The 24,971-nt window shown below is 43.7% G+C and overlaps 1 protein-coding gene across 4 annotated transcripts in view; it reads right to left on the minus strand.

Annotated features, from left to right (window-relative positions):
* The window catches only part of LOC142592757 (uncharacterized), a 68,942-nt gene that overhangs the window by 16,795 nt on the left and 27,176 nt on the right, over positions 1-24,971 (minus strand). For all 4 annotated transcript variants that reach the window (XM_075704418.1, XM_075704416.1, XM_075704417.1 and 1 more), the window contains one exon: positions 7,143-7,412. In XM_075704418.1, the coding sequence (XP_075560533.1) occupies positions 7,143-7,412 (270 nt within the window). The remainder of the gene's footprint in view (positions 1-7,142; positions 7,413-24,971) is intronic.

Raw genomic sequence — 24,971 nt, forward strand, 5'->3', positions numbered from 1 at the left:
GAGGAAAAGCTTAAGATCGGTCTTCGTAACCTTTTGTTCGTTCAATCATTCAAGCATCTTCGGTAGTGATGGCTTTAACATGTCTTTGCCGGTATCCCAAACGAGGCCAAGAGTCTTGGTTTCGTTTTCTACATCGAACGGTACCTTTGAGTCTCCACTATTGTAAAAGTTTCGTAAGTGTCCATCATTTGTCGTCCATATTGTTAGATACATTCCTGCCTCTTTCAAGATACTGTAGTAATTGCTTACGACTTGCTGCGCTTCTTTTTGTTCTGTGCACCGATGACTAAGTCATCTACGTAGAAATGGCCTTTCAATAGTTTGGCAGTAGAAGGGTATTTTACTTCTACCAGTTGGAAGTGATGCCGCAGAGTTGCAGCAAGGAGAAAGGGATTGATGCAGGCGCCGAAAGGAATCCGTGTCATGCGCAGTTCTTCAATATTGGAAGACCTTTCTTCAAACCAGAAGTAACGAAAGGCGTCTCGGTCGTGTTGAGCCTGCGACACTTAAAGAAACGCTTTTTTCGATGCCGGTGGAAATTCCAATTTTGAGGCGGCGAAACTTCAGGAGTAAGTCGAAGATGTTGGGGTTCAAATTCGGCCTTGTCCATAAGACGTCGTTGAGTGAAGGTGAGGCCGGAGCACGAGAAGAGACGTCGAATACCGCGCGTACTTTAGTCGTAGGTCTGTGGCCTCGCACTACTGCTCGGTGTAGTAGTGCGACGCGACAGAACCTGATAGTACGTGAACGATAGTACGTGATATGTTCACTCGTGCTGTCCGTTGTGACCTTCTTAGCGAAATCTTGTTATAGTAACTCCTAATGGCAGTGTTATATTCCTTCTGAAACTCTGGTTCTCAGTGTAGCGTTCTCTACAAGTACTTCAGCCTCTTTAACGTGACATCCCGGTTATTTTTAAGCTGAGAACAATTGCTCCGACACGGCAGTTCAACTTGATAGCGACCATTGTTTCTAATAGTAGTTGATTCCACGAAGTTCTTCAGGACATATTGGTCATCTTTCGAAAGTCTCCCTTCGTTAGTCAACCCAGATGTATTACTTCCCAGAAAGACCTCAGTTGCTGGGAAACATTGGCTTCCGTTAGGCATATGCTGAAGTTCCCTACAGTTTCCGCCTTGTAGAACTTAGGTAGACTTCTGGTATCTCCATGAAGTGTCCATCCTATGATAGCTTCAATGGCGGTCAAGGAGTCATCCAGTCGATGAATTCTTCCATTGGCGAGCTACCATTAATAGACTGCACCTACAAGCAGGCTTATTCTAGGCTCAGGCGAGACCTGAAATGCACTGACGTCAGCCAAACGCAAGTTCTTGCTTTTCAACTTTGCAAGTACATTTGTCTCTTTCAATGCTGACAAGTCATTGCATATTTCGGGAACTCTATACCCTCTACTTCAAGTGAGTTTGAGTCGCACTGGGTATGCAGCGTGACTCGTACTCGCCGATAATATTTCCGCGGTGCTGAAACGTTTCCAAATCCCGAGATGGTGAGCTGCTCTTCGGGTAACACAGTGACTTCCGCTTCCTAGACAATTCTTCCGTGATGAAGCTGCATTGACTGCCACCATCAATCAATATTCTTAGAAAGCATTTGCTTCCAGTGCCCAGAGCCCAAACTTGGGCGGTCTGCAGAAGAACTGCGTACTTTAGTGAGTCTGTTGAATTGGAGACAGTTGTCTCCGTTTCTGTATTCTTCTGCTTCCATTTTGGGTCACACATCGTGGTGATATGTCGCCCCTTGCATTTCGCACAGCTTAGTCTCTTCCAGCTTCGGCATTCCTTAGCTTTATGAAATTGTCTAGCGCAAAGCAGCATCCTAATTCGCGTAGTTTCTCTTTTTTCTCGTCAAATGTTAATTCCGTTGGGCAGACATCCACCGAGTGGTGTTTGTCTCCGCATAGTATACAACTCTCTGGAGTCAGTTTCACGGTTAACATACATGCAGAACCTTCGAAATGCTCATGAGATTGTCGTTTTGCGGTTGGGGCTTGTTCTATCTTGTCAGAAGTCGTCATTATAGCTTGTTCCCGGCTTCCTATTTCAAGGCTCAAGAAGTCTAGAACAACAGACATTTCGTTTAGTCTGTCACTAGTAACACCTGCATTTGTCGAACGCAAGATGCGATGAGTATAACGGAGTACCATTTCTTGCGAGATATATTGTATCATAGCAGTTTTCAGAAGTGCTCCATGTTCTTTTTCTTCGACGCCAAGGTTAAGCAGGGATCTCACGCGAGTCTGCACTTCTTCATGCATTGCAACCTTTGAAGCGCTTCGAAATCTTCGCAAGAACGAACTTTACGTTTGTTTAGAAGACGACGCATGTGGTCGTTAACAATCAGCGACTTCTGACCGAATCTATCTTTGAGAACTTGTGTAGCTGTGCTATAGCTCTCGTTAGTTGTCGACAGGCCTTTGATGACACCTTCCGCTTTACTCATCAAGTAGGTCTGAAGATATTTTAAGTTGTCTACGTATGTAATATATCGGTTTTGGTGAACGGCAAACTCAGATTGATCACTATATTCTGGCAATTTAATGCGTTCACCATGAAATTTCGGCACTTCGAGCTTAGGTAGCTTAACGCGTGAGCGTGCTTGATGAAAGTCATCGTGAGATGCGTGCGTAGTCATTGTTTGCAGAGTGAATAAAATACGTTCAGTGCGCGATTTCGCGAGGGCGATAGATTCTTCATACTGTCCTACGCTTTGAAGCTCATCTTCAAGGTTATCATCGGTAACATGCTCTTCTACTTGGTTATCAAGGTCCGTAAGCATAGATTGCTTTATCTTCAATAGGTTAAGATGGTCGGTCAGCTCACCAGATGGTGTTGGTTCCGTCTGCATAAGAGGGGTCATGTCATTGATGGTAGCACGCTTCCGTCGTAGTCTTTCCATGTCGTCACGTCGGGAATCAGAGGCCTCGTGATGACGTGGATCGTTCTTCGATTCTGTCACAGAGTCATCGCGTTGATTGCGTCGGTCGGTCGTCCTCTTCATGGAGCTCGCTTCATCGTCAGGGGTCTTCAACTGTAGGTCTGAAATCCTGGTCACGGCACCATTTTGTTGAAAACCAGGAAGCGGAGTCGAAGTAGAGAACATCTTGTTTATTCGACGCTTGCGAAAGCAACTAAAAAAAAATGCAGGCGCGCACTGTTGCCCACGCTCGCTTCTAACTTCGTCGTCTTCCCTTCTTTTTCGGAGCATAATATTTAACAGTAGTGGAGGAGGATTAGAACTTACGACCTTCAAATTAGAGGCCCGGTGGTCTACCTCCCTTCCACACCTCTGCTTCAGTCACATAGCTTCAAATGGAACACTTGTAATGGGACACCTAAACCCGAGGATATGAACTTCTGACCATACGAACCGAACAAACGAGATAGCTCAGTCAAATAACCCTGTAGGCGGCGAGGCCACCCTATGGCGAAGGAGAACAGCCCAGAGGATGCTAAATGTCAAAAACTCACTTGAATTATCCGCCATAGATGGGGAAACCAGGGCGAAGGCGGGAGATAAGAAATTCAAGACGATGTGAAAAACGACAACAAGGTGAAAGCAGGAGTCAAAGAGTCAACTTCGAACATAGAACGCGTGTTTCCCCCGTTCTATTATCACTTCAGTTCTGAAGAAAGACAAAATAAGTTCGGAACCAGCACATCAAACAATGAATAAAAACAAGAGACCAGCGCAAGAAGTGCCGTACTTGAAGTTTGTCACACCATCTAGAGGAAGCGTCAAATATATATAATGTTAATTTACTTTCAGTGCCCCGTGCAAGCTCTCCTCGATATGCATACGCTTGAAAATGTTCGAAAGGCGCGTGCAACACGTACAACACCTATCATAAATATTGTTTCACTGACTGCAGGCGCCACGTTATCTATCAGATGCCGCTGAGCTGTGGAAAAAGCTTATCTAGGACAAATTGGACAGCGTTTCGACGACAGAGCTCGCCAACACAGCAGTAACTTAAAGAATTACTTTGGGATTCATTTAGCCGGACAGTGTAACAAGTGACCCTGCAGTCCCAGATTAAAAAAAAGATCATAGGGAAACGATAAGTAGAAAAGGTAAATAATATAGGCATATCACATTAAAAAGGACGGAGATAAATGCAAGTGCTCCCTCTCTTGCTGTATCGAAAAAGAAATGGCTTTTTTTGCATGAATTATGATGGTGATTTTGCAGATATATATATGACTGCTGTACACATGCCTGTGCTAGAAAATGTATAAAATGACTGGATAACTTGAAATAAACTTCCGGTTGGCAGTCAGCGCTTGCCTATAGTATTTGTTTCTTCGTGTGCTTGTTTCATTCGCGCTGTTCAACGTCAGTTCTATAGAAGAATCAACTAGCCCTCAGCAAGATCTTACGAGTGTTCATTATTTTGTCAACACTGAGCTCAATCAAAAAGGCTTCTAGTTTTGCTCGTTCCATGAAAAGCTGCAATTCACCAAAATGTATTGTCCAGCGACGTAGTTTAAAAACTACAATGGGTAGTGCTGGTGTGACTTTGATGACAGGAGGTGAATGATCGTTGCTTTACGAGGTGCCCAGTTTTGCCAATTTAAACTAGTAGGCGAGAAATATGTTGGTGTACTTGATTTTAAAAACTAAGATTATTAGATCAAATAAAATCAATAGCTGCCCGTTTTATCGGTTCTATCGCTGTCGCAAAGGGTAAAATGGGCATTACAATCTCCTAATAAACAAGAAGCTTCGGCAACTAGTCTGTTAAATTTTCCAGATCACTAACTGTAAAATGAGTATGGGGTGGAATAAGCAATGAACAAGCGGTGATGGTTTTATGCAATAGAACAGCCACGATTACAGCCTGGAAAGAGGTATCCAGTTTTCCAATTCTGGCAAAAGTGCCGCTCTAGACGGCTACGGAGACTCCTTCTGACAAATGGCTCGAATGAATTAATTAGGTTTTTATTATTATTAGACAACATATAGTGCAAGGCACACGCCGTGATTGCTTAGTGGCTATGGTGTTGGGCTGCTGAGCACGAGGTCGCGGGATCGAATCCCGGCCACGGCGGCCACATTTCGATGGTGGCGAAATGCGAAAACACCCGTGTACTTAGATTTAGGTGCACGTTAAAGAACCCCAAGTGGTCGAAATTTCCAGAGTCCTCCACTACGGCGTGCCTCATAATCAGAAAGTGGTTTTGGCACTTAAAACCCCATAATTTAATTTTAATATAGTGCAAGACAATAATATACAGGAGGAGGTCCCGAGGCCAAAGATTGTAATGGGGTCTCCTGTACAGTGTATAGGTAAAAATATAAACAATAGTGTGGACAATGCCTTTTCCGAGAGCTTATTTATGATGTCATTAATATAAAGTAGCTTATGGCTCAGTCCTTTACCACTCGAATGAATGATCAAAGTAATTGTAAAGGAATCAAAACTATTATCTTATTGGTATGTGAGCAAAAATGAGAGGTGACATGTAAACAAAGCATATTTATTCTTATCAAGAAGGGCAACCGTTCAGGCTGCGTTTCGCTTTTTCGGCGCAGTTAAAAAAGTCCGTCCTTAGACCGCTTCAGAAGACACTGCTCCTTTGGTGTTGATAATGCCGGGGTACTTGGATCAACCTCTATGGCATTCTCCTAGGCACTGGAAGGTTGAGAACTAGCCTCTGAGTGAGACGCCGGTCATGGAGATCGATTCAGTGTTAGGTACCTGCGAAACGGCCATGTGCGAAGCCGTTGTGGATAGTGATAGAGCAACAGTGGCCACTGCCATGAAGAAGGAGGATGGCGTTGTAACAGTTAAACCGTGCGTGACTGGTGCAGACCCCAGAAACCGATGTGGCGTTGCCCCTTGCCGCGCCATACAGACATAGCTATCAAAATAGATATGTCAGGATATCAAAATGTTCTTGTTTAGTTAACCTTAAAGAAGATGCTCAATGTATTTAGAGGCTCTTATGTTTAGACTAGCACGTTTATATCAAGAAAACTTCCACGTTCTGTATACAGCGCCCATTGTGTTTTCTTCGTTTGTTCCTAACCTGCATGCTGCTGACAATGAATTCTCAAAAAACGTAGTTGGTAAACGTTGTCTATTATTATTCGCGTTACACTCTGCTAAATTAAAAATTAAATTCTGTTTGTGCGTGTCAAAACCACGACCTGATTATGAGGCACGCCGTAGTGGAGCATTCAAAAAAATATTTGGACCACCTGAGGTTCTTTATCGCGCGACTAAGCCTAAGTATACGGGCGTTTTCGCATTTCACTCCCACTAAAATCCGACCGCAGTGCCACAATTTGAGCGAGCAGTGCTTCTCGGAACGACTGAGACGTGATGAAGGGGTCTGTTTTGACACGCTTTATAAACTTTTATGGGCCAACCTCGTAACATTGGGCTTATAGCTACAACGCCGAAAATATTGTCTGTAGAATTAGTGTGTGCTTTTTTAAAACACAGTGCTACATTGTAACTGAATGCTGCCAATTTAATATTGCATTGATGCTTCGATGCTCTAGCATATTTGTCCTGAATATCTCGCAAAATCGTAGACCTGCTACCGCATGCTATCGTCGCCACTTTTTATAATTCGGCTGCCCAATAAAAGACCACATGTCCGAATATGATATTTCAAGCAATGCAAATTCTGTCCGACCACTGTACTTACTAGTGCCCCAGAAACATCAGGAAAATTTCAGATTTTGAAAAAAAATGAACTCTCAATTGCTATAGTGTCATTCTAAAGCGCAATGCAGAAAAAATCAACTGTATGCGCTGTCACATTCATATTTATTATCAATATGTTTTTGAGTAGTAGGCTGCCAAAGCACTAACATATGCATTAATGCTGTGAGGTATTTTTCTGTAGAAGACAAGAGTTCAACATCCTGTGTGCTACATACATAAAAACTCAGTGGAACACTGAACTCACTAGCGACTAAAATCTTTACGTGTTCTAGTCAGCAATCTGTTACATTGCGTCCTTTGTGTATCATACGTTAAAGAGGGGTGTTCCAAACGTTAACCACGCAGAAAAAGAAGAGCTTCGTAATGCCAGTCATGATGCTCCTGTTGAGTATTCTGACGTCATTTGTTCCTGAGATCGAAATGGGCGCTCACAGACAATACGCACCTACTCCGTGTGTCATGTGCGCACCAGGCCAAGTCCACGTAAGTCTGACGATAGGCGTTCCGTCGATCTCAACGTGCCCTTCGACAGCTCTCAGGTCCATGATACAAGCAGGAGGAACATCACTCCGCCGGAGGTCCCTGGTGACCTTAAAGGAAGCGCCGCCTGTGATTCTCTGGAACGGGTGCGTGGGCTCCAAGTCGTCCCCTAGGAGGGTATCCTTTAAAGCGTAGTTGGCTGGTGCTGGTCTGATTGGTAATTCGTTTGATGACACTGCAACCCACATAACAACAGCATTACTACCGCACTAACTTTAGGCGCGGCAATCTAGGGGCGAACTTGAAAGATAACAATATCTCTGGTCGCATTTGATACCAACACTGTATGCTGCATAGAACGTCCGTAGAGCACCTGCATACAATGACCGCAATAATAGACTGATACATGCCGCAGATGTATGCGTGCTGTTTCAAATACAGCTTGTTGAAATAACTTCGTATTCATGAACGATTTGATGTAATATGACGAGTTTCGGCCACGTATGATGCAAAGATGCTCAAAGTCAAAATTTCAGGTGGTACGGTTGCGATGTGTTTCTTTGCCAGAGCTGGTACAGATTGCAGCAATCTTTGAAGCGACAAGTTGAAACAGCCCACATAGGCACACCAAAAGTGTCAGTCATTACACTGTTATGGTTCAGTCTCGCCACGATTAAGTTTCCGGAACAACTCAGTGGCATTGAAGGCTTAAACCATGCAATATGCGCCGACAATACAACGTTATAGACAAAAGCATTCAAAACCGGCCAGCCGCAATCCTTCCTTCAAGAGGTAGGTGCTCAACCAGATAGAACAGCACCTCACCACATGCAGTCGCCAGTGCACCTCCAAAAATGTATCTTTAGTATATTGTATTAGGCTTGAAGCAATTGCTCTACGTCTATCATATAGGGCGTCCAGGCTACCCCTCACTAAACTGGTCAACGAAAATAAAATAAAAGCATGGGGTAAAATGCAATTTTAAGACGTCAGGTATTCATGTCACCATATCTCTCGCGCCCAAATACCGCACGTCTTTTAATTGTCTCTTGCGTCGTGTTTTTAAACTTTTTCTTATTATACAGCTTGGTGAGCATTAGCTGGGGCACATGCTATATGATAGCCTACACCTTGCGGTAGGATCGCACTATTTATAAACTGCTGGCGGTCATCATGTGGCAATTCATTCACGATGGTTAGACTACTCACCATCTCTTTAAACCGGGCTAAGGCACTCTGAACTACTTCGTTGCTAGAAAAGTTTGGGAGTTGTGCTTTAAAGCAATGAAAATCTTGCCTTATATATGTATATACGTAAAACACTTGCACAATGTTAATAAAATTCCAGGTCAGGCTCCAAGCTAGCTGGAAAGGTGCGGCGCATCAGACGCGCAACCCACGACCCTTTATGCGCGCACCACAACGCCGAACAGGAAATCGTTCAGTAAGGATAAAAGGAGTCGGTCATATATAAAACCCTTGCAGAGACACCAAAGTATGAATTAATGCAGTCGTATTGATCTGAAATTCTGTCATGCATTTCTTATATGTACTTCCTTACAACCACAGCCAATTTCTTGCTTTGTACGCGAAGTCTTAGTGACATCCGAATAACTATTTTTTTATGTTTAAATCTCCATGCTGCTTCACGAACTGATTTTCATTGATGCACTTTTCTGATTGTCATTGCTAAACTGTGGAAGTATTATATCCCGTTTTATGATTCCTCGGTTGCGTTTAGAACTAAAAATTCCGGCCATACACAATATATGTTAGTTACAGCACCTGCGAACCGTCCGGGGCTGTTTATACGAGTTTAAAAAAAACATTTATGCTAGTGTGGACTAAACACAGCCGATATTTATCGCAAGGCTATCGCAATGAGCAAGTCATGTTATCACAGAGGTTCGATGGAGTTGCCAATGAACTTTCCTAGTACGAAGCAGCACCTGCAGAGAAATAAGCTCCGTCAGTTGGAAGGATTATGTGTTCTCCTTTCCGTGTGAATTTTGAGTTTGACCAAACTTTGTTTGATTGCGATAATTGTTGCAGCAGTGTTTGTTCAGAAAAGGTAACACTTAGAAGAGTCACTAGTAGATTTTTTTCTCAGTGAAAATTTTATATGAGGAAGGTTATCGTCCCTCTAGAAAGAAATCACCCTTTGTTTTGCTAGAGGCAGTCGCATTTCAGGGGAGAAAATTGTGTTTCATTAAAGGTGCACAAGCGAAATTGTGCGACTTGAAGATTTTACGTGTTTGAAGACGTACCACCAAAAACCAGAACATTGTATGCCACCAAACATTTTTGGTAATGGGAAATTCTTACAATTGCTGGCCCAAAAACTTACAATTTAATCACATTATTTAATTTGTTTATTGTACCGTCGTGGTTTTACGGCATTGTTGAAAGGAGTAAATGATATCTAATCAAGGAGAGGGAAACTACAGTATGCAAAAGAACTTTGAGAAGAGTAAAAAAAGAATAATGAGTTACAGGTTTCATAATTATGCGATCCTGTCAGATGGTTGCAAATTATTCAATGTATTGTTGCAGTGCGTGAGTAAATGAGGGGACATATTTATTACAAAAGGAGCCGTGTTCAAAATTTTATTACCAAATTTTTGTAGTACACGTTCACCTATACCTTATTAGCGAGAGGAATGTTCAATTTACCTAAAGATAATTGTCTAGGGCAACGTGGAGTGCAACGCAACGCTAGGCACAAGAAAAGGATGGTTTTATTTGGCTGTGATGTCTAAGGAAGAAGCCACCACCCTCCGGAGACTATTAAGGAATAGATATGGTCATGGAATTATCATTCACCGGATACACCCCGCACACTTGTCATATCCATGCCGATTCGGTGACGTACCGGGCTCCCTACAACACGCAGTGTTGGTGTGCCAGCAATGCGATAAAGGCACTCCAGATGAAGCTACCGAATCGCTATACTTCTGGCCCTGGCGACAAAGAACTCCAATCATTATCACGATCAGAATCGCTATAAGCGACAGAAGAAACGTGGGATACAATGCTAACCCTACCGAGCCTGGAGGATCAGCAAAGTTTTGCGGACAGGTCACGTGCCGCGCCATCAGCCAACGACTTCCTGGACTGAGAGAGCCGACCACCTAGGAGGAAGAAAGGCCACCTCCTACCTGTTTCGCCCTATATACGTTTACTCCTCCTCCTGAGTTAGCGCACGACATTCAGAAGCTAATTTGCAGCAAACACTTTCAATCGGCGATTGTCAGTGTACCTGGTTACATATAATGACTCCTACGTATTTAGTTTAGCATCGATTCTTTAAGGTTTAATGATTTCCACCTGGATTTTGAAGACGACTTATTTTCTTTTTTGTGGGCGTGTGTTAACACTTAGCCTATTTCATACCCATTGGCAGATATCTTTTTAATTCGACGTTTGGTTTCAGCTCAAGATGATCTCCATTAATAGGTCGAACTATCATGCATGCACCTTCAGCCTAGATCAGCACATTAGAAGGCTTCACTACGTGCACCAAATCATCCACATCTAAGGCAAAAAGTAATAAATAGCCCGCGCGCCATTTCTGCAGGAACACTGGTGCGACGGTACCGCAAGGAACACGTCATGGCATTCATTATGACTGAATGGTAAAAATCGTTACGGTAATTCCAAAAAGCGCAAACATACCCCCACGACAACCAGAATCTGGTAGTTTATATACTAGTAGAGAACAATCAACAGTGTCGACTGCTTTGAGAATGACAGGTACTAACGTATTGTAAGTCAAAGCTGTGTCCTAATGGTGATGGAGGCAGCCTAATCTGGTCTGAAACCGTGTTGCTAATGAGAGACCCTGTTAAACTTTGTGATATATTTAAAACCAGGTTTTCAGTGATTTCTTAAAAACAAAAATTATGTATGCTCAAGAGCAGATTGGGATGCAATTAGACGGGTGAGAGCGATTGTGCGTTTAATATATCGAAACAACCTTTGATGTTCTTACACAAGTTCGGTGCTTTGCTACTTCTACAGAATCATTGAATAAGCGGCATCCAACCTTTGATGTTTTTACACAACTTCGGTGCTTTGCTACTTCTACAGAATCATTGAATAGGCGGCATCAAACTGGTCTAGGAACGTAAAGGTTTTCTTTAACAACCCTTACTTTTAGCTCATAGAATCCTGCCTACTTTTGATGGCATTCTTAACACTATAGTTGTCGGTTCTTGAACGTTCATGTGGTCCAGTGAAACAAAATTGTCACTAGAATTCTGAAGACTACGTTCATTACTGAGCTCCACAAATTTTGCAGCTAAAAATGGACCAAAGGAATTAAATAGACGTTAAATAATCAAATCGTGCTGATAGCAATAACATCAGGAAGTGCCCTTGGTTCACGATGATTGCGAACGAGTTCATTCACAATTGCTCAAGTTTTTTTTTTCAGTTACGGTTCGCCTGTTCTACTGGAATTTCGCTATTATCCTTTTTACTCTCTTTCGTCGTTCCCACAGACTTGTTGCGTATAGCTTTTAACTGGCGTCAATAAAGGTAGTGATCTTTTTGAGTTTTCCATTTACCACCCCAATAATCCTTGCTCTGTATGAATTCGCCAATTTTTTTTTGTCATGCTGAGACATAGAGGCATGTCACTAGAACAATTTGAAGCTTTTCTAATCCGTCTGATTGCACTTTCAAGAGCGGAAGTGAAGTTTAAAGATTTCAGATGTCATGACCTATATTACTTATAATAATATCTATAAAATCTTGTCTATTTTCGTTACACTCCTAGGACCATCACCTTTTTCTACTGGGAATTGTCGACACCGAAAATAATGGCAAGTGATCGGCAGTAGAATTAGCCTATACACAAGGTAAACTAGTCTTTTTCGAATTTTTAATGCATGATCCATAGAAGTAGCGAATGTGCAGGTACTCTGACGAGATTGCGAAAGTGGTATGATTTTATAAGTGTGTATAGTCATCATGACCTGAACTACTGGTATCAGTGTTTAATCACGATCTATAAACGCCAGCTCGTCAATATTTTTTGGTTGGTACTATAAACGTCGTTTTATGTTTGTCAAGAATGCAGGCATTCGGAAAGACGATAAGGTTCACGGATGTAAGTGATGATTCATTCCAAGAGTGATGAAAAAAGACTCAATGGCATACGTGCCGCATGAAGGTGGCGGTAATGTTGTAAATACGTGCTGCTTATTGTAAAACGAGAGCTACGGCTCGCCCACAGAAGATAATCGCGCGGCTGACATACCATTGTGTAATCACGAATAACAATTATTTCGCCCTTCTTTGGCCGCGTTTCAGTGACAGCGATGATGTCAAGGCGTTGCTGATGCTAAGATAGAAACGAGAAAAGGTGATTCAAATTTTTATGTGCTGTGAGTGTTGCCATGGAATATTGTCATGCATCCGTGAGAACAGTTGCTGCCAACTTGTAAATTCGCAAGCGGCATTCTTAGTACCACGTGGTATTAAGCACAGACACGATCAAATTAATTACGCCACATGACAAATTAGTCAATTTCTACTTTCGCTGTCCTCCTCATAGTTTCTGAACAACCCTTTGGCATAATAATGATTCCGAATGCCTGGGGATGATTGCCACCAACTGGAAGATCCATGATATCCATTAGTTCAGAAATAAAATTAGAATGACAACGACGTTGACCTTGTGAGCTATGCCCGCTGTCTAAACGTAAAGCATGCACTTTAGCCTACGTCGAATATTTATATTTGTAGCAATACATAGCTACATGACTAAAAAAAACTGATCACAAGAGATGAACCTCAAGCTGTTTTACAGGAATCGAAGAACCTATTTTATTAACTAAAGGGCAAAAAATCCCATCATTCCGACTTTTTGCGTTCCTTTTTCTGTGCAGTTACCATCCTTTTCCAAGAAATAGGAGACATTGTTTACGAACTCGTTTTTAAGTCGTGCAGCACGTAACAAGTAATGAGGAAAATATTTAAAAAAAACCTTCGTATCAAAGTGCCTTATAAAGTCCTAATAAGCCCCCAATTTCGTCTCGTGTATTAAGAAAGAAAATTCACATTTTGGTCAATGCCCGTCTAGGAATAATTTAACTATGTTTACGTTAATATCGTGAAAGAGGTCAGGAAGATTTGAAGTAGAACGTTTATTGTGCAAAAAACGACGCGCATTTTCAGTGGCAAAATATTGCGATACGATAACAAGATTTTAGCACTTTGTCTCAGTTAACATTCTTTTTCTGTGTCAAATATGTACGTCGAAAAACTAGTATTGATTCCATCACATGAAGCGTTTTTTCTTTGCCTAGTATAAACGTTTTAGTTACTATAAAAATATTTCCCTTTAGCGACGTTCTTTATATGCAGGCACCCAGCTGACCCTTCCGCCGCAGTGGCACCATCGGCCTTTCTCACTAGTCTGATAACATAGGTAATTAAAGCATATGGCATTTCAGATAGTAAGTGCAAGTAGAGAGTAGTACCACAGGTAGTTACGCCAGACTAGCTTTAGACATATAGTTATGCGTGCTTTGGCATGCTCGTAACCTCAACACACCAAAGAAAAAACACTGATAAGGTATCCCTCAAAACCGAAGCTCAACTCTTTTCGTGGCTCTGATGGGATAAATTTTTCTGAATTTTTCACAACAAAATAAACAGCTTGGAATGGAATATCAGTTTAAATTTAGTACTATTGCTAAACATACAAATATAGAGGCGCAATACAGGATTTTAAAATAAGCTAAATTCTTTTTGCCTAAAATAAAAGAATGCGGCATGTTTTCAAAGTAATAGAATATTAAGTCCTGTGAGGCCATTCCATGAAAGGTTATTCTACGAATATTGTTTTTAAACGCTCTCAGAATTGGCCCATTTCCCTGCTTTTGCAATTTTCGTGTGTTTTCCTGTTTTTCTTACAAAATGAATACGGAAAGAAACTGCATAATTCTTTATAATAATGTTGAAGAGCATATCTGAAGACTTGTCATACAATTTTCCAGCTTGGTCACTTTAGTTAAAATGGATGCAAAACGCCACTGGTTTTGGCGTCATAAGAGGTGCTTTCTCAAACGAGCAAAAGTTGGCAATAAAAAAACACAGTGGCCGGCAAGAGTTTGAGTTTCTGTGAGCAATTATTTTTAATAATTTGAAATAACCAACAAATATATGGCCACATAGAGTGTTTTAGTTATGCAATGACAGCTCGTGAAACTTGTAAAATCTGCAAGTCACAAAATAGGTACTTGTCTTCGGTGAATTACAATTTTCTTCCTGTAAATCTGCGCTGTGTGGCGGAAAACTTTCCCACCTCATATACAATTTTCGCTGGAAACAAGAAAATACCCGGGTCTCCCAGATAAGTCTCTCCTTCACGACCATACCCAGCTTTCTTTATTTAACACTTTTGTACATTTCCAAAAAAAATAGGCTGATCGAAAATAATGTACAGTCATGATCCAGAATTAGGTGTCCAGAATTGGCCCTTTTGTCAATTCTGGATGTATAAAATCAAGACGAGAGAGACATTTCTCATGTAAATCCGCGACGGACCAACGCACCGCGTTTGTGGTTCCCATCCCAGGCCACCGCGTCGGGGGGGGGGGGGGGGAATCCCGGCCTACGGTACGCATGTCTGGTATTCTTGTCTCCGTTAACGTATGCCATGACAGAGTACCTTCCTCGGCCCGTGAACTGGATGAAGTGGCCGCTGTACGTACCATCGTTTTTCATGATATCAGGGTCTGAAAAATCAGAAGCAAAAAAAAAAAGGAAAAGAACGGCGTGCGAGTCGTAATCGATTGAACATAATAAATCAATTTATTCCGGTTTAAATGTTCTCGAGATGAAGCGAAGTGACGGCGGAGTCTGCTTTCTCAGCATTTTCGGTAACCCACTACGTTATCACGTACCATTTCTAATTTGGTAAATATTGAAGTGTGGTGTTTCTTTCTCTCTCCTTGTTGGACTTCATTATTTTTTATTCTTGACCCTCGACATTGCCGAATCCGCAAGTGACGATTTTGGCATTTCCTCTAGTATTGATGTATTCATGCTTTCGAAATGCTCAACTACTCATAACTAATTGGGTTTCTAAGTAGGTACAATGATCCCCACAAGCTATTGATTTACAATCCATTTTGTCCGTGCTCTTTACGCAACTCATGTACAAAGTGCAGAAATAAATTGAAATTCAAAGAAAATTCACACGACAACGCCTGAGCAACAATAAAAGAAATCGGTATATCGCAGTTATACGACATCTTTTGCGACACGAAACTACCGATCTGCCCCGGTCACCTACAGGAAAATTCTGGACCATACAATTTTTTTTATTGCGAGAGCAATCATACACAATCGAGCCATAGTCATGTGGTGTTCTTTACCATCGCTGCCGCCGTAAAGTCTTAGTATCGACGGCGCTTGAACGACCGGCGTGCAAGGAGTTTTGTTCACGCGATATCCTGTACTTGTGAGAGCGAGAGGAGGTTAGGGCGAGAAGATTGGTTCATTGGTTACTTGGGAACTTAATTTGAATGTCTCCTGAGGTTCGAGGGAAGAGCGCTCCACACAGAGTTCCCTCCGAATAGTGCGACACATACAGAGCTGCTATTGTCTCCTGGAGCTGCAAGCTTAGCCGTTTAGCAAGCATGTGATTGGTAAGTGTGGCACATGAATTAGCGTAAGCTAAGTTCACCTGGCTTCAGTAGGCTTTGTGTGGCTACAAAAATTTAATTTCAAATAAATATCGCTCTATAAATGAAATATTTCGCAATAATTGCGCACGATTGAAAAGAAAAATGTAAGTGCACATTCACACTGGAGACTCGCCGAGGTCACGCGACCAAGATCGCACAGCGGCCGGTAACATCAGTGACACGGTGGCAGTAACCACTTTGCACGATAAGTGACTGCTTCGGGTCAGTGGCTCGCTGCTCGATTGCTGGTGCGAATGAAGAGCGAAATTCCGACGCCTTGGTGTGCCCTGAAAGCACTGATTGCTTGTAAATTGAGAAAGAAATATGTCACATTAACGCTTGAAGCAAAGTAGTATGCGAAGATTAGGCTAATTCGCGTAGGCATCGTGATTTCCATGCTAGGTTATAGATGGCCGGACAGAAGCTTTCACACGTAAACTTCGCGGTAAACGTCGTCCCTTTGGATACGCAAACGGGATGAAACGCAAGCACACTCCCAATTACTGCCCGGGTCTTGGAGCCAGGCCAGCGTGCCACCATGGGCTCTTGTATGCAGGCGTTCATTCGTGGACTCTCGTACGAGTGCTCTTCACACGCAGGCTATAACGCGGTTATATTTGTAGTGCGCATGCTCTAGTCTCCACGCAACCAAAAAAAAAATAAAAACAAATAAGGACAACACAATGGCAGCTTCGCCCGGAAGACGAAGAACTCACCTAGACAGCAAGCTTTAGAGTTGCCCGTATGCTCCTCAGGCGGTACTCAAAGTATACGCCGGTGGGAATTGTGCGAGCGACGCGGCACGTTACGCAATTCCTACTGGATCGAAGGAACAGCGTCCTGCATGCTACGAGACGCCTAGCGACGCAGGAGTGACGAAAGGCGCCGAGAGTCGTGTTGCAGGCGCTCGACGTTGATGGCGCGCGAGCCTACACTTGCAAGGAGCTGCCGTCAACCAAAATTGCACTAAGCTGCTCAAAGCTCTGGCGTGCGCACGTAAACATTTCAGGGTGTTCAGTTCCACCTCACGAAGCATGCACCTGTGGTCTAATAATTACAGAACTGGAGCTTTATTTTGGAGGTACCGCGATCGAATCCGGTCGGCGGGTACTTTTATTTACGTAGTAGTGTACACATATGAGCATACTACAGCACTGTAGCCGTGGTGAAGAGCCATGTGGTGCCATAAACTTGAGTGAAACGCTTGATTGCCAGCATACAGCTGGGCTACTACGACGATGGCCACGGAGAAAATTCGGCTTGAGTGTACACTGCACTGCTAACAGAATATTAAACGACAAGCTAAACTATCGGTTACCTCACTGACCATCCTCCACGGCTTTGCGTTAGCCTTATCATGAGACAAATCGAGGTCCTGCAATAGGACTTGCTGCATTCCACAGGGCGCCCACGTTTCTAGATGCGTGGCAGGTGTCAGGGTGCTATTTCTGTTGCTCAGCAGCTGTGGCCTCGTGTGCGGCATCGCACCAATCATGCCACTTCCACGTATGGTTACAGTACTGTCTGAGGAGCTGAAGCACAAGGCTAACCCAGCTATGCCGCAGTTGGTTCGCGCTTAAAACCATAATGGCGGAATCTTAAAAGGTGTCCGGGGGCTGCAGAGGCCTGGCGCGTCTTAACAAGCGCCGCTTACCCATTTCCTGGACAGAATATTCAAATGCGCATGCGCGTATGCTATATCAAGTATTTGGTTGTTGCTGCGGGCGGAAACGACGCAGCCACTTCGCAAGACGCATGAGAGTGAAAGCGATCTATTGGAAGTGATGGGAGCCACACCGTGTCGTGGGGCAAAGTAATATTTGGCTGTATTTGTGGTGCCTGCACTGCAGTGTTTTCTGCAACGTTCTTTATTACCGTTAAATAATAATAATGCAAATCCAACCCAGGTGTTTAAATTGAGAAGCTTTAAAACGATTAATGAAATGCTCGGCAATTGGTTTTATTCTGCAGAGCACATTGCGCTATAGCGATTACCCTACTTGCACGATTACACCGCGTCACGGATTGTAACGCGCAGTGACATTACCGCCCAAATATATATAAAAAATCTTGATGACTGTTCTACCGCGCAAATCAAGTAACAAGTCCTGAATCAACGCTCACCGTGTGGAAACGACCTTAAAGAACATACAAATGCATACAGACACGCAAAAAGCTCAATCTTAGTGGCTAGTCCCAATCGCAGTCCGACGGCACCTCCTTCTCGCTGTCTGCGGACCACAGAAATTCATCTGCAGTTCAATTTGGTGCATTAGAACAGCCACACTTCTTGAAGGCCCGCGCAAACATCGTCTGCCGGAGGGCATTCCATGCACTCTGGATCCACCTTGCGATGTCTGGAGGCGTCAATTTCTTCAGACTACCCGTTCCATGGCATCGTGGCTAGCTAGCTTCCATTAAACTGTTTAGTAAGAATTGGTTTTATCCTTGATTTTGAGTACAATTCGTTAAGATCCTAACGCGCATGCAAATTTGAACGCACCTTTCAGTCAAAAGAGGTGAGCGTTAGAATCATGCAAAGACGTGCTTGTCTGCCCATACCGAATGTGAGATGCGGAGACCCGCACCAGATGACCCACATGACCACGAAAATACAGTTCCTTTGTGATTGGCCCCTCTCTCGATGAGACACTATCCAGGGCTGGTGCACCGACTAGAGTGGGTTGATCTTGGAGATGTGGCAACAGTCATCACCATCAGCCTATTTTATGTACACTGCAGGACGAAGGCCTCTCCCTGCAATCTCCAATTATCCCTGTCCTTCGCCAACCGATTCCAACTAGTGCCCGTGAATTTCCTAATTTCATTGCCTCACCTAGCCTTCTGCTGTCCCCGATTGCGCTTCACTTCTCTTCGCACCTAATTTGTAACACACCCCGTAATAGCCCAACGCGTATCTAATCTGCGCATTACATTACCTGCCCAGCTCCATTTGTTTCTCCGAATGTCACTTAGAATATCGGCTATACCCGTTCGCTCTCTGATCCAAACCGCTCTTTTCCTGTCCCTTAACATTATGCCTAGCATTCTTCGATCCAGGCACGTACCTAGAATTTTTTTTCGGGGGGGGGGGGGAGGGGGGACGACGTAACGGGTGACAGTCATATTGCTGAAGAGCTTAACAGTTATTGTAGGGTTTAATGATGGACGCTGTCTCGCATTATTTTATTTTCACCTTATCTAACCCATACCACGGGTATGTGTTCTGAGGATCTCTCAGCGTCGCGGCGAGCCGTCACTCGAGGAAACATTGAAACAAAAAGAAAAGTTAAACGCAATTGGCATTTCCTGTGGTCGCAACTCGTTCCACGTGCATACAGACCAGCTGGCCACGAACTGAATACCTTTCCTGGTCCCTGGATCGGTCTAAACAAAGAAGGTTGAAATAAGAAGCAACAACGATGCGCGTGACCTTTGAATAGACGGCGACAACTGAATGCATCTCGAGTTAATCGCACGGGCACCGAATTGATGAGGAAACTGGCCTTCACATCCCAGGAGACGCCGATAACTACCGCCATCCAAAAGGAGTGAGAAAGGCAGCAAAATGTTGACCGCCGAATAGCTGTCAAGTCTCAACATTGATTTGGCAGCGCTTTAGGAATATGTGTGAAAAGTGGTGGCGTGGACGGGGAGGGGGTGTATGCATTATAAATTGGGGGGGGGGGGCGGGCCCCCCGGACCCCCCCCCCTCCCTTGGGTAGGTGCCTGGTTCGATACATTGGTGTTTGCGCGGTCCTTAACTTGCTTTTGAGCTTCTTAGTCAGTCTCCAAGTTTCTACCCCATATGTCAACGCCGGAATAATGCACTGATTGTACACCTTCCTCTTCAATGATAATGGTAATCTTCCAATCAGGAGCTGACAATGTCTGCCGTATGCGCTCCAACTCATTTTTATTTATCTGTGAATTCTCTTTCATGATGAGGGTTCCCTGTGATTAATTGACTTAGGAAAATGTACTCCTTCACAGACTCCAAAGGCTGACTGGCGATCCTGAACTCTTTTTTTCCTGGCCCGGCTAGTGATCATTATTTTTTTCTTCTGCATATTAATGTTCAACACCATTCTTAGACTTTCTTTGTTAAGGTCCTTAATCATTTGTTGTAACTCGTCTGCAGTACTTCTGAATAGAACGATGTCATGTGAAAACCGATGGTTCCTGAGATATTCGCCGTTGATCCTTCTCTTATGCCTTCCCAGTTTAATCACTTGAATACTTCTTCCAAGCATTCATTGAATAGCCTTGGAGAGATTGTGTCTCCTTGCCTGACCCCTTTCTTTATAGGCATTTTCCTACTTTTCGTGTGCAGAATTAAGTTAACTGTGGAATCTCTACAGATGTCTTCCAAGATATTTATGTAAGCGGTCTCTACTCCTTGATTATGTGATGCATCTATGACCGCTGGTATCTCCATTGAATCAAATTCCTTTTCACAATCCACGAAAGCCATATAGATAGGCTCATTGTAGTTTGCGGGTTTCTCTGTTACCTCAATGATCACATGGATGTGATCTGTCTTAGAGTATCCCTTCCTGAAGCCAGCCTGTTCTCTTGGTTGACGAAGGTCTAGTGTTGCGTTTATTCTATTGCAAATTATCTTGGTCAACATTTTATATAATACTCGGAGTAAGCTAATGGGCCTATAATTTTTCAATTCTTTATTGTCTCCCTTTCTGTGGGGCAGCATAATGTTTGCATTGTTCCTGTTTCCTGTTTGCAGGAAGATGGCAGGACTATTACACACGATTAAGCCTAACTCTCTCCCTATACGTGCAGACTTTTCCCCCACAACGCATGAAGGGGCCTTTTGTGGGGACATATGTGGCTCAAATAGAGCACTGCGCTAATATTGAGAACATGAACTGGAACGTAATTGTAGAAACTGTCGGTAAAACTGTACTCCGTGAAAAAATACCAGATTAGAGTTATCAGTGCCGCTATAGGGCTTGCAGACAAATCCGTATCCAGGGTTTATTGGTAAAAAATATTTGACTCGTATTGAATAAAGTTATTTGATGAGCAACGTATGTCCTGGAAATCGGAGCCGGTAATCTCCCTGCGCTATCTGCATCGTGTAGAATGCTTTCTGCTAGCGATAAGAATCGGCCTGCTTAACACGTAGTACATCTGAAAAATGCATGAAGTACTTCAGATTTAGTGTGCGAAGGCCAATGAAGGTACGAAGCTCGTCTTTAACTTCGTATTGTGAAACCAACACCACCGTTATTTGAAAGATGGAAGGGAACAAACGGGAACTATACAGCATTAAAGGGGGGGGGCGATTTCTAGAAACATTGTTTGTGGCAGGTACGCTAACCCTAATACACGACTTGGACTACTAGAACAGGAAAACCATACTTCTACGGTAAATTGAGATACACAAAGGAATAAGCAAAATATTAGGTGTTTAGCTAATTGAACTAAGTGGCATAATGTAGTTTAAGAATGGTAGCCCGTGACATTGCAAGACGCATCTTCCTGTAATGAACGAATTCCAATTCAACTATGTTACCAAGAGAAGGAGTGAAACGAAGTTTTGAGATTTGTATCCAAAGTCTGCGACGAAATACATCGATATTCCAGTTACTCTTAAGATTTATTCCATAAAACCGCTATTTATTGAAGGGATTGCACGATTTATCAAGGATCTAATTTTTCTCGCAGTTGACGGCACAAGATTCGAGTTCAAGTGGTTTCATTTGCAAAGCCAGCAAGAAGTTTTTAAAACAATACATTTTGGTCTGTGTAGCCTGCTCTCTAAACTATGTACGGGCAAGACTCATTACTAGACGCGATGGCAATTACATGCCTGTAGATAGAAGAAACAAAGCACATCGGTATTATGACTAATAGCAATCATCGACATTAATCTGTCCCATAAGTTATTTTTTTCTTGGTCATCTCAAATACCAGGTGCTTTCTAAAGGCGCAATCTATGCTGTCTGTGCGGCAGTTAAAAACGCACATTGTTGCATGGCTACGTCGTGGTAAAGAATGCTGACAATGGGGTCACGACTCCGGCTCGCCTTGTGACGCTGCACGAAGTTACGCTGCACGAAGGCAGTGTCACTATTCAACTCGCGCCAACTGGCAATATGACAGCAATTATTCCTTGACACAAAGAAAAGCTAGCAGAAGTGTATCAAATACGCGACGTATTCTCTTTGCCAGTTTAAGATGAGGATGGCTACATGGGCTCGTTGGTATGGCCTCTTTTAATATATTGTAGCGCAATATTGTTACGATATCATCGAGTGATGCTCAAGAGACGAGCCGCCGCGAGAACGACGATGAAGTTGGTCTGTGCCCTTGGCGCGAGCAACTGTCGGCCTGGCTCTCTGGCTCCAGTGCAAATAGGCTCTAAATAGCCTCGTTCGTCTGTGTCTTTCCACGCGTAACATTTTGGTGGAGGTTAGCGATCCCCGTCCTTGCCATGGATCTTCGAAGTGGTCGGCACATCGAGCTTGTCACCATGCCTCCCGGTTTCGAAGAAAGACAGTTTCGAAGAAAGGCTGATGTTCAGCGACCCCATTGGGTGCTAGGTTGCCGCGAGAAAGGCTCTTGCGTCATCTACAGAGCCATACGTTTCATACATCCTCGACGTCTTGGCTCTATGTCGCTAAGCTGACGTTATGTCCGAAGCAGATAAAGTGGCACATGTGCTAAAGGGAACCGCCGACGACGCTCTCAATTTGCCTGTTTTCGGCAACGTCTCGACCATCGACGACATCATAAAAGAATGCCGTCGCTTTGAACAAGCTAAGAGCAGCCGTATATGACACCGCATCACGCGGCTACCCAACACTGCTGCTACGTCGACATGTGAGGGTCGACCGCGTCAGACCGCCACCTGTGACGACGTAACCCGTATTATTCGCCGCGAACTCGAGGCCGCCTGTTCGCCAGCTTTCTCCGCGACGCTTCCCGATCCAGAAGCAACCACGATTGCGATGATTCACGCCGTTGTACGACAGGAACTTGAGAACATGGGTCTGAACATGAGACGTGGAACGTATGTTCCACGTCTCAACCCAGTTTTCCCCAGTTCTCTAGTGGCCCTCCTTGTCCCCGCCTGTCCTTTTTTGCCACATCTCGCCGCAACCCGCCCGAATGGCGTAACCCTGATGTCAGGCCGATCTGCTTCCACAGCTGTCGCATCGGCCACGTCTCTCGTCACTGCCGCAACCGATGCCCATTACCTCCTCGGACATACACCGCCGCGTATTCTCGCACCTTTGGACCTTCTGTTCCCTATACCACCCGACGTAAACCCACTGCTTCTGATGCTCCCGCTCCGAACCTTTGCTACAGCCGCTCGCCCTCACCTCGACGCCATCAGTCTCGTTCGCACCAACCCGGTCGTTTCTCTTCGCCTATCGCCGCGAGAACGACGATGAAGTTGGTCTGCGCCCTTGGCGCGAGCGAGTGTCAGCCTGGCTGTCTGGTTCCACTGTAAATAGCCTGTAAATGGCCTCTTTCGTGTGTCTCTCCACACTTAACAATATGAACAACAGGGACACAGAGATGCTCATTCGAGAAACAAACCGCGCTTTGTGTCGATTGTGCCTTTCTGTGTCCCTGTCGCTCAGCTATCGCTACAACAAAGTAGAAGAAGCAGTTCTCGGTTGCATTGAGCTACAGTGATTGGTTGACATTTAATTCGTCAAGCGACTTCACATATCAATTTTACGACCTAATTACATTTATGAGATGAAAGCATGATCGCCTCCGCCAATGCGGTATACAACCTTCCCATTCACAACACAATCAAAAGCTATGTTCTGAGCATTAGACAGTAGCTTTAAATTAAGAAAAAAATGCACTGTTACAGAATGTTTGAAGGTCCGATTGAAAAATTCCTCTATATCAATCTTAGATTCTGTTTCAAGTGAATATACCTTGCAATTTCAGGCAACGCAAATTTACAGAACTGCAATTGGCACCTAGATTTTTGCCGTCTGTATATCTTTCTTGCGGTGCAAATAGAAGCACATGCGGACTAGTTTGAAGTAGAACCGAGTTTCAGAGTCTGACTGTACGTGCCACATATTTATTTTTGCCGATATATTACCGATACATTACCAAAATGTACCAACATATCATCAAGGGCAGGAGTGACGTAAGAATTTGGAAGAGCTTTGGAAGAGATACAGAGTAGGACGAAACTGGGACGAGTTGGACTTAATGCAACTGTCAGACGACCGGATATACAATTCGTACGTAAAGTAATAACTGCGTGCGCCGCTTTTGGACCATGTGTACTGCCAGCACGAAGTTACTGAACAAGAACAACCTCTAGCATGAATGGGAACTGGGTTCTCAGACCAGTTCAACAAGAAGCCAGCATTATTCGTTTCTCTTTCGGCTGAAAAAGCCTCAGAAATGATTGGACATTTTTCTCATTCCTAAATTTTTCATAGCCCTCTTGTGAGAAAGGGCAGGCCGCAGTCTTCCGGCCCTGGAACTTCCTATTAGGATACATGTTTCAGGTAGCGATAATATCGTATACGTCACAGCAGACGACGTCTATCGCCTAGCTCTTATGAATGCTACCATGTTTAGGCACGTCACCCTATCGCATTGCCTGCCTTCCGTAAGCCCAGCCTGGACCGCACAGGTGGTGCGTTTGTCTGCCCGATAGAATGGGTAGACCATAGATAACAACAATGCTCTCACTTTATACGAGACCTATTAGCACTATCTCGACCCACACGCATTCTTATTGGAGCAAAACCCGATTACATATTTAGTGTGTGCTTGCGAAAACCACCAAACAATCCAAAAAGATGAGCCTAAGTATGAGAGAAAGTGCGAAAGCCAAAAACCCAGTACACCATGTCGCTAGTTTCGTTCGAAATAATGAAAATTTGTTTAGTTACCTTGTATAGCTAATAACGACAGAAAGTTTTCAGCTGCCCACAATTAGCCCACGTGAGCTAGAGCAGAAATTCTACTGAGCATTGGAAATGAATAGCTGGAGAGCGCCGTGAGCCATGTGTGAAAGGATACATCTGGTGATGCTGTCTGACGTCTGCCAGGCTCTGCTACATAAGACGCACAATCCCTTG

This window comes from Dermacentor variabilis, chromosome 9 (genome assembly GCF_050947875.1).
Source record: "Dermacentor variabilis isolate Ectoservices chromosome 9, ASM5094787v1, whole genome shotgun sequence".
Lineage (NCBI taxonomy): Eukaryota > Metazoa > Arthropoda > Arachnida > Ixodida > Ixodidae > Dermacentor > Dermacentor variabilis.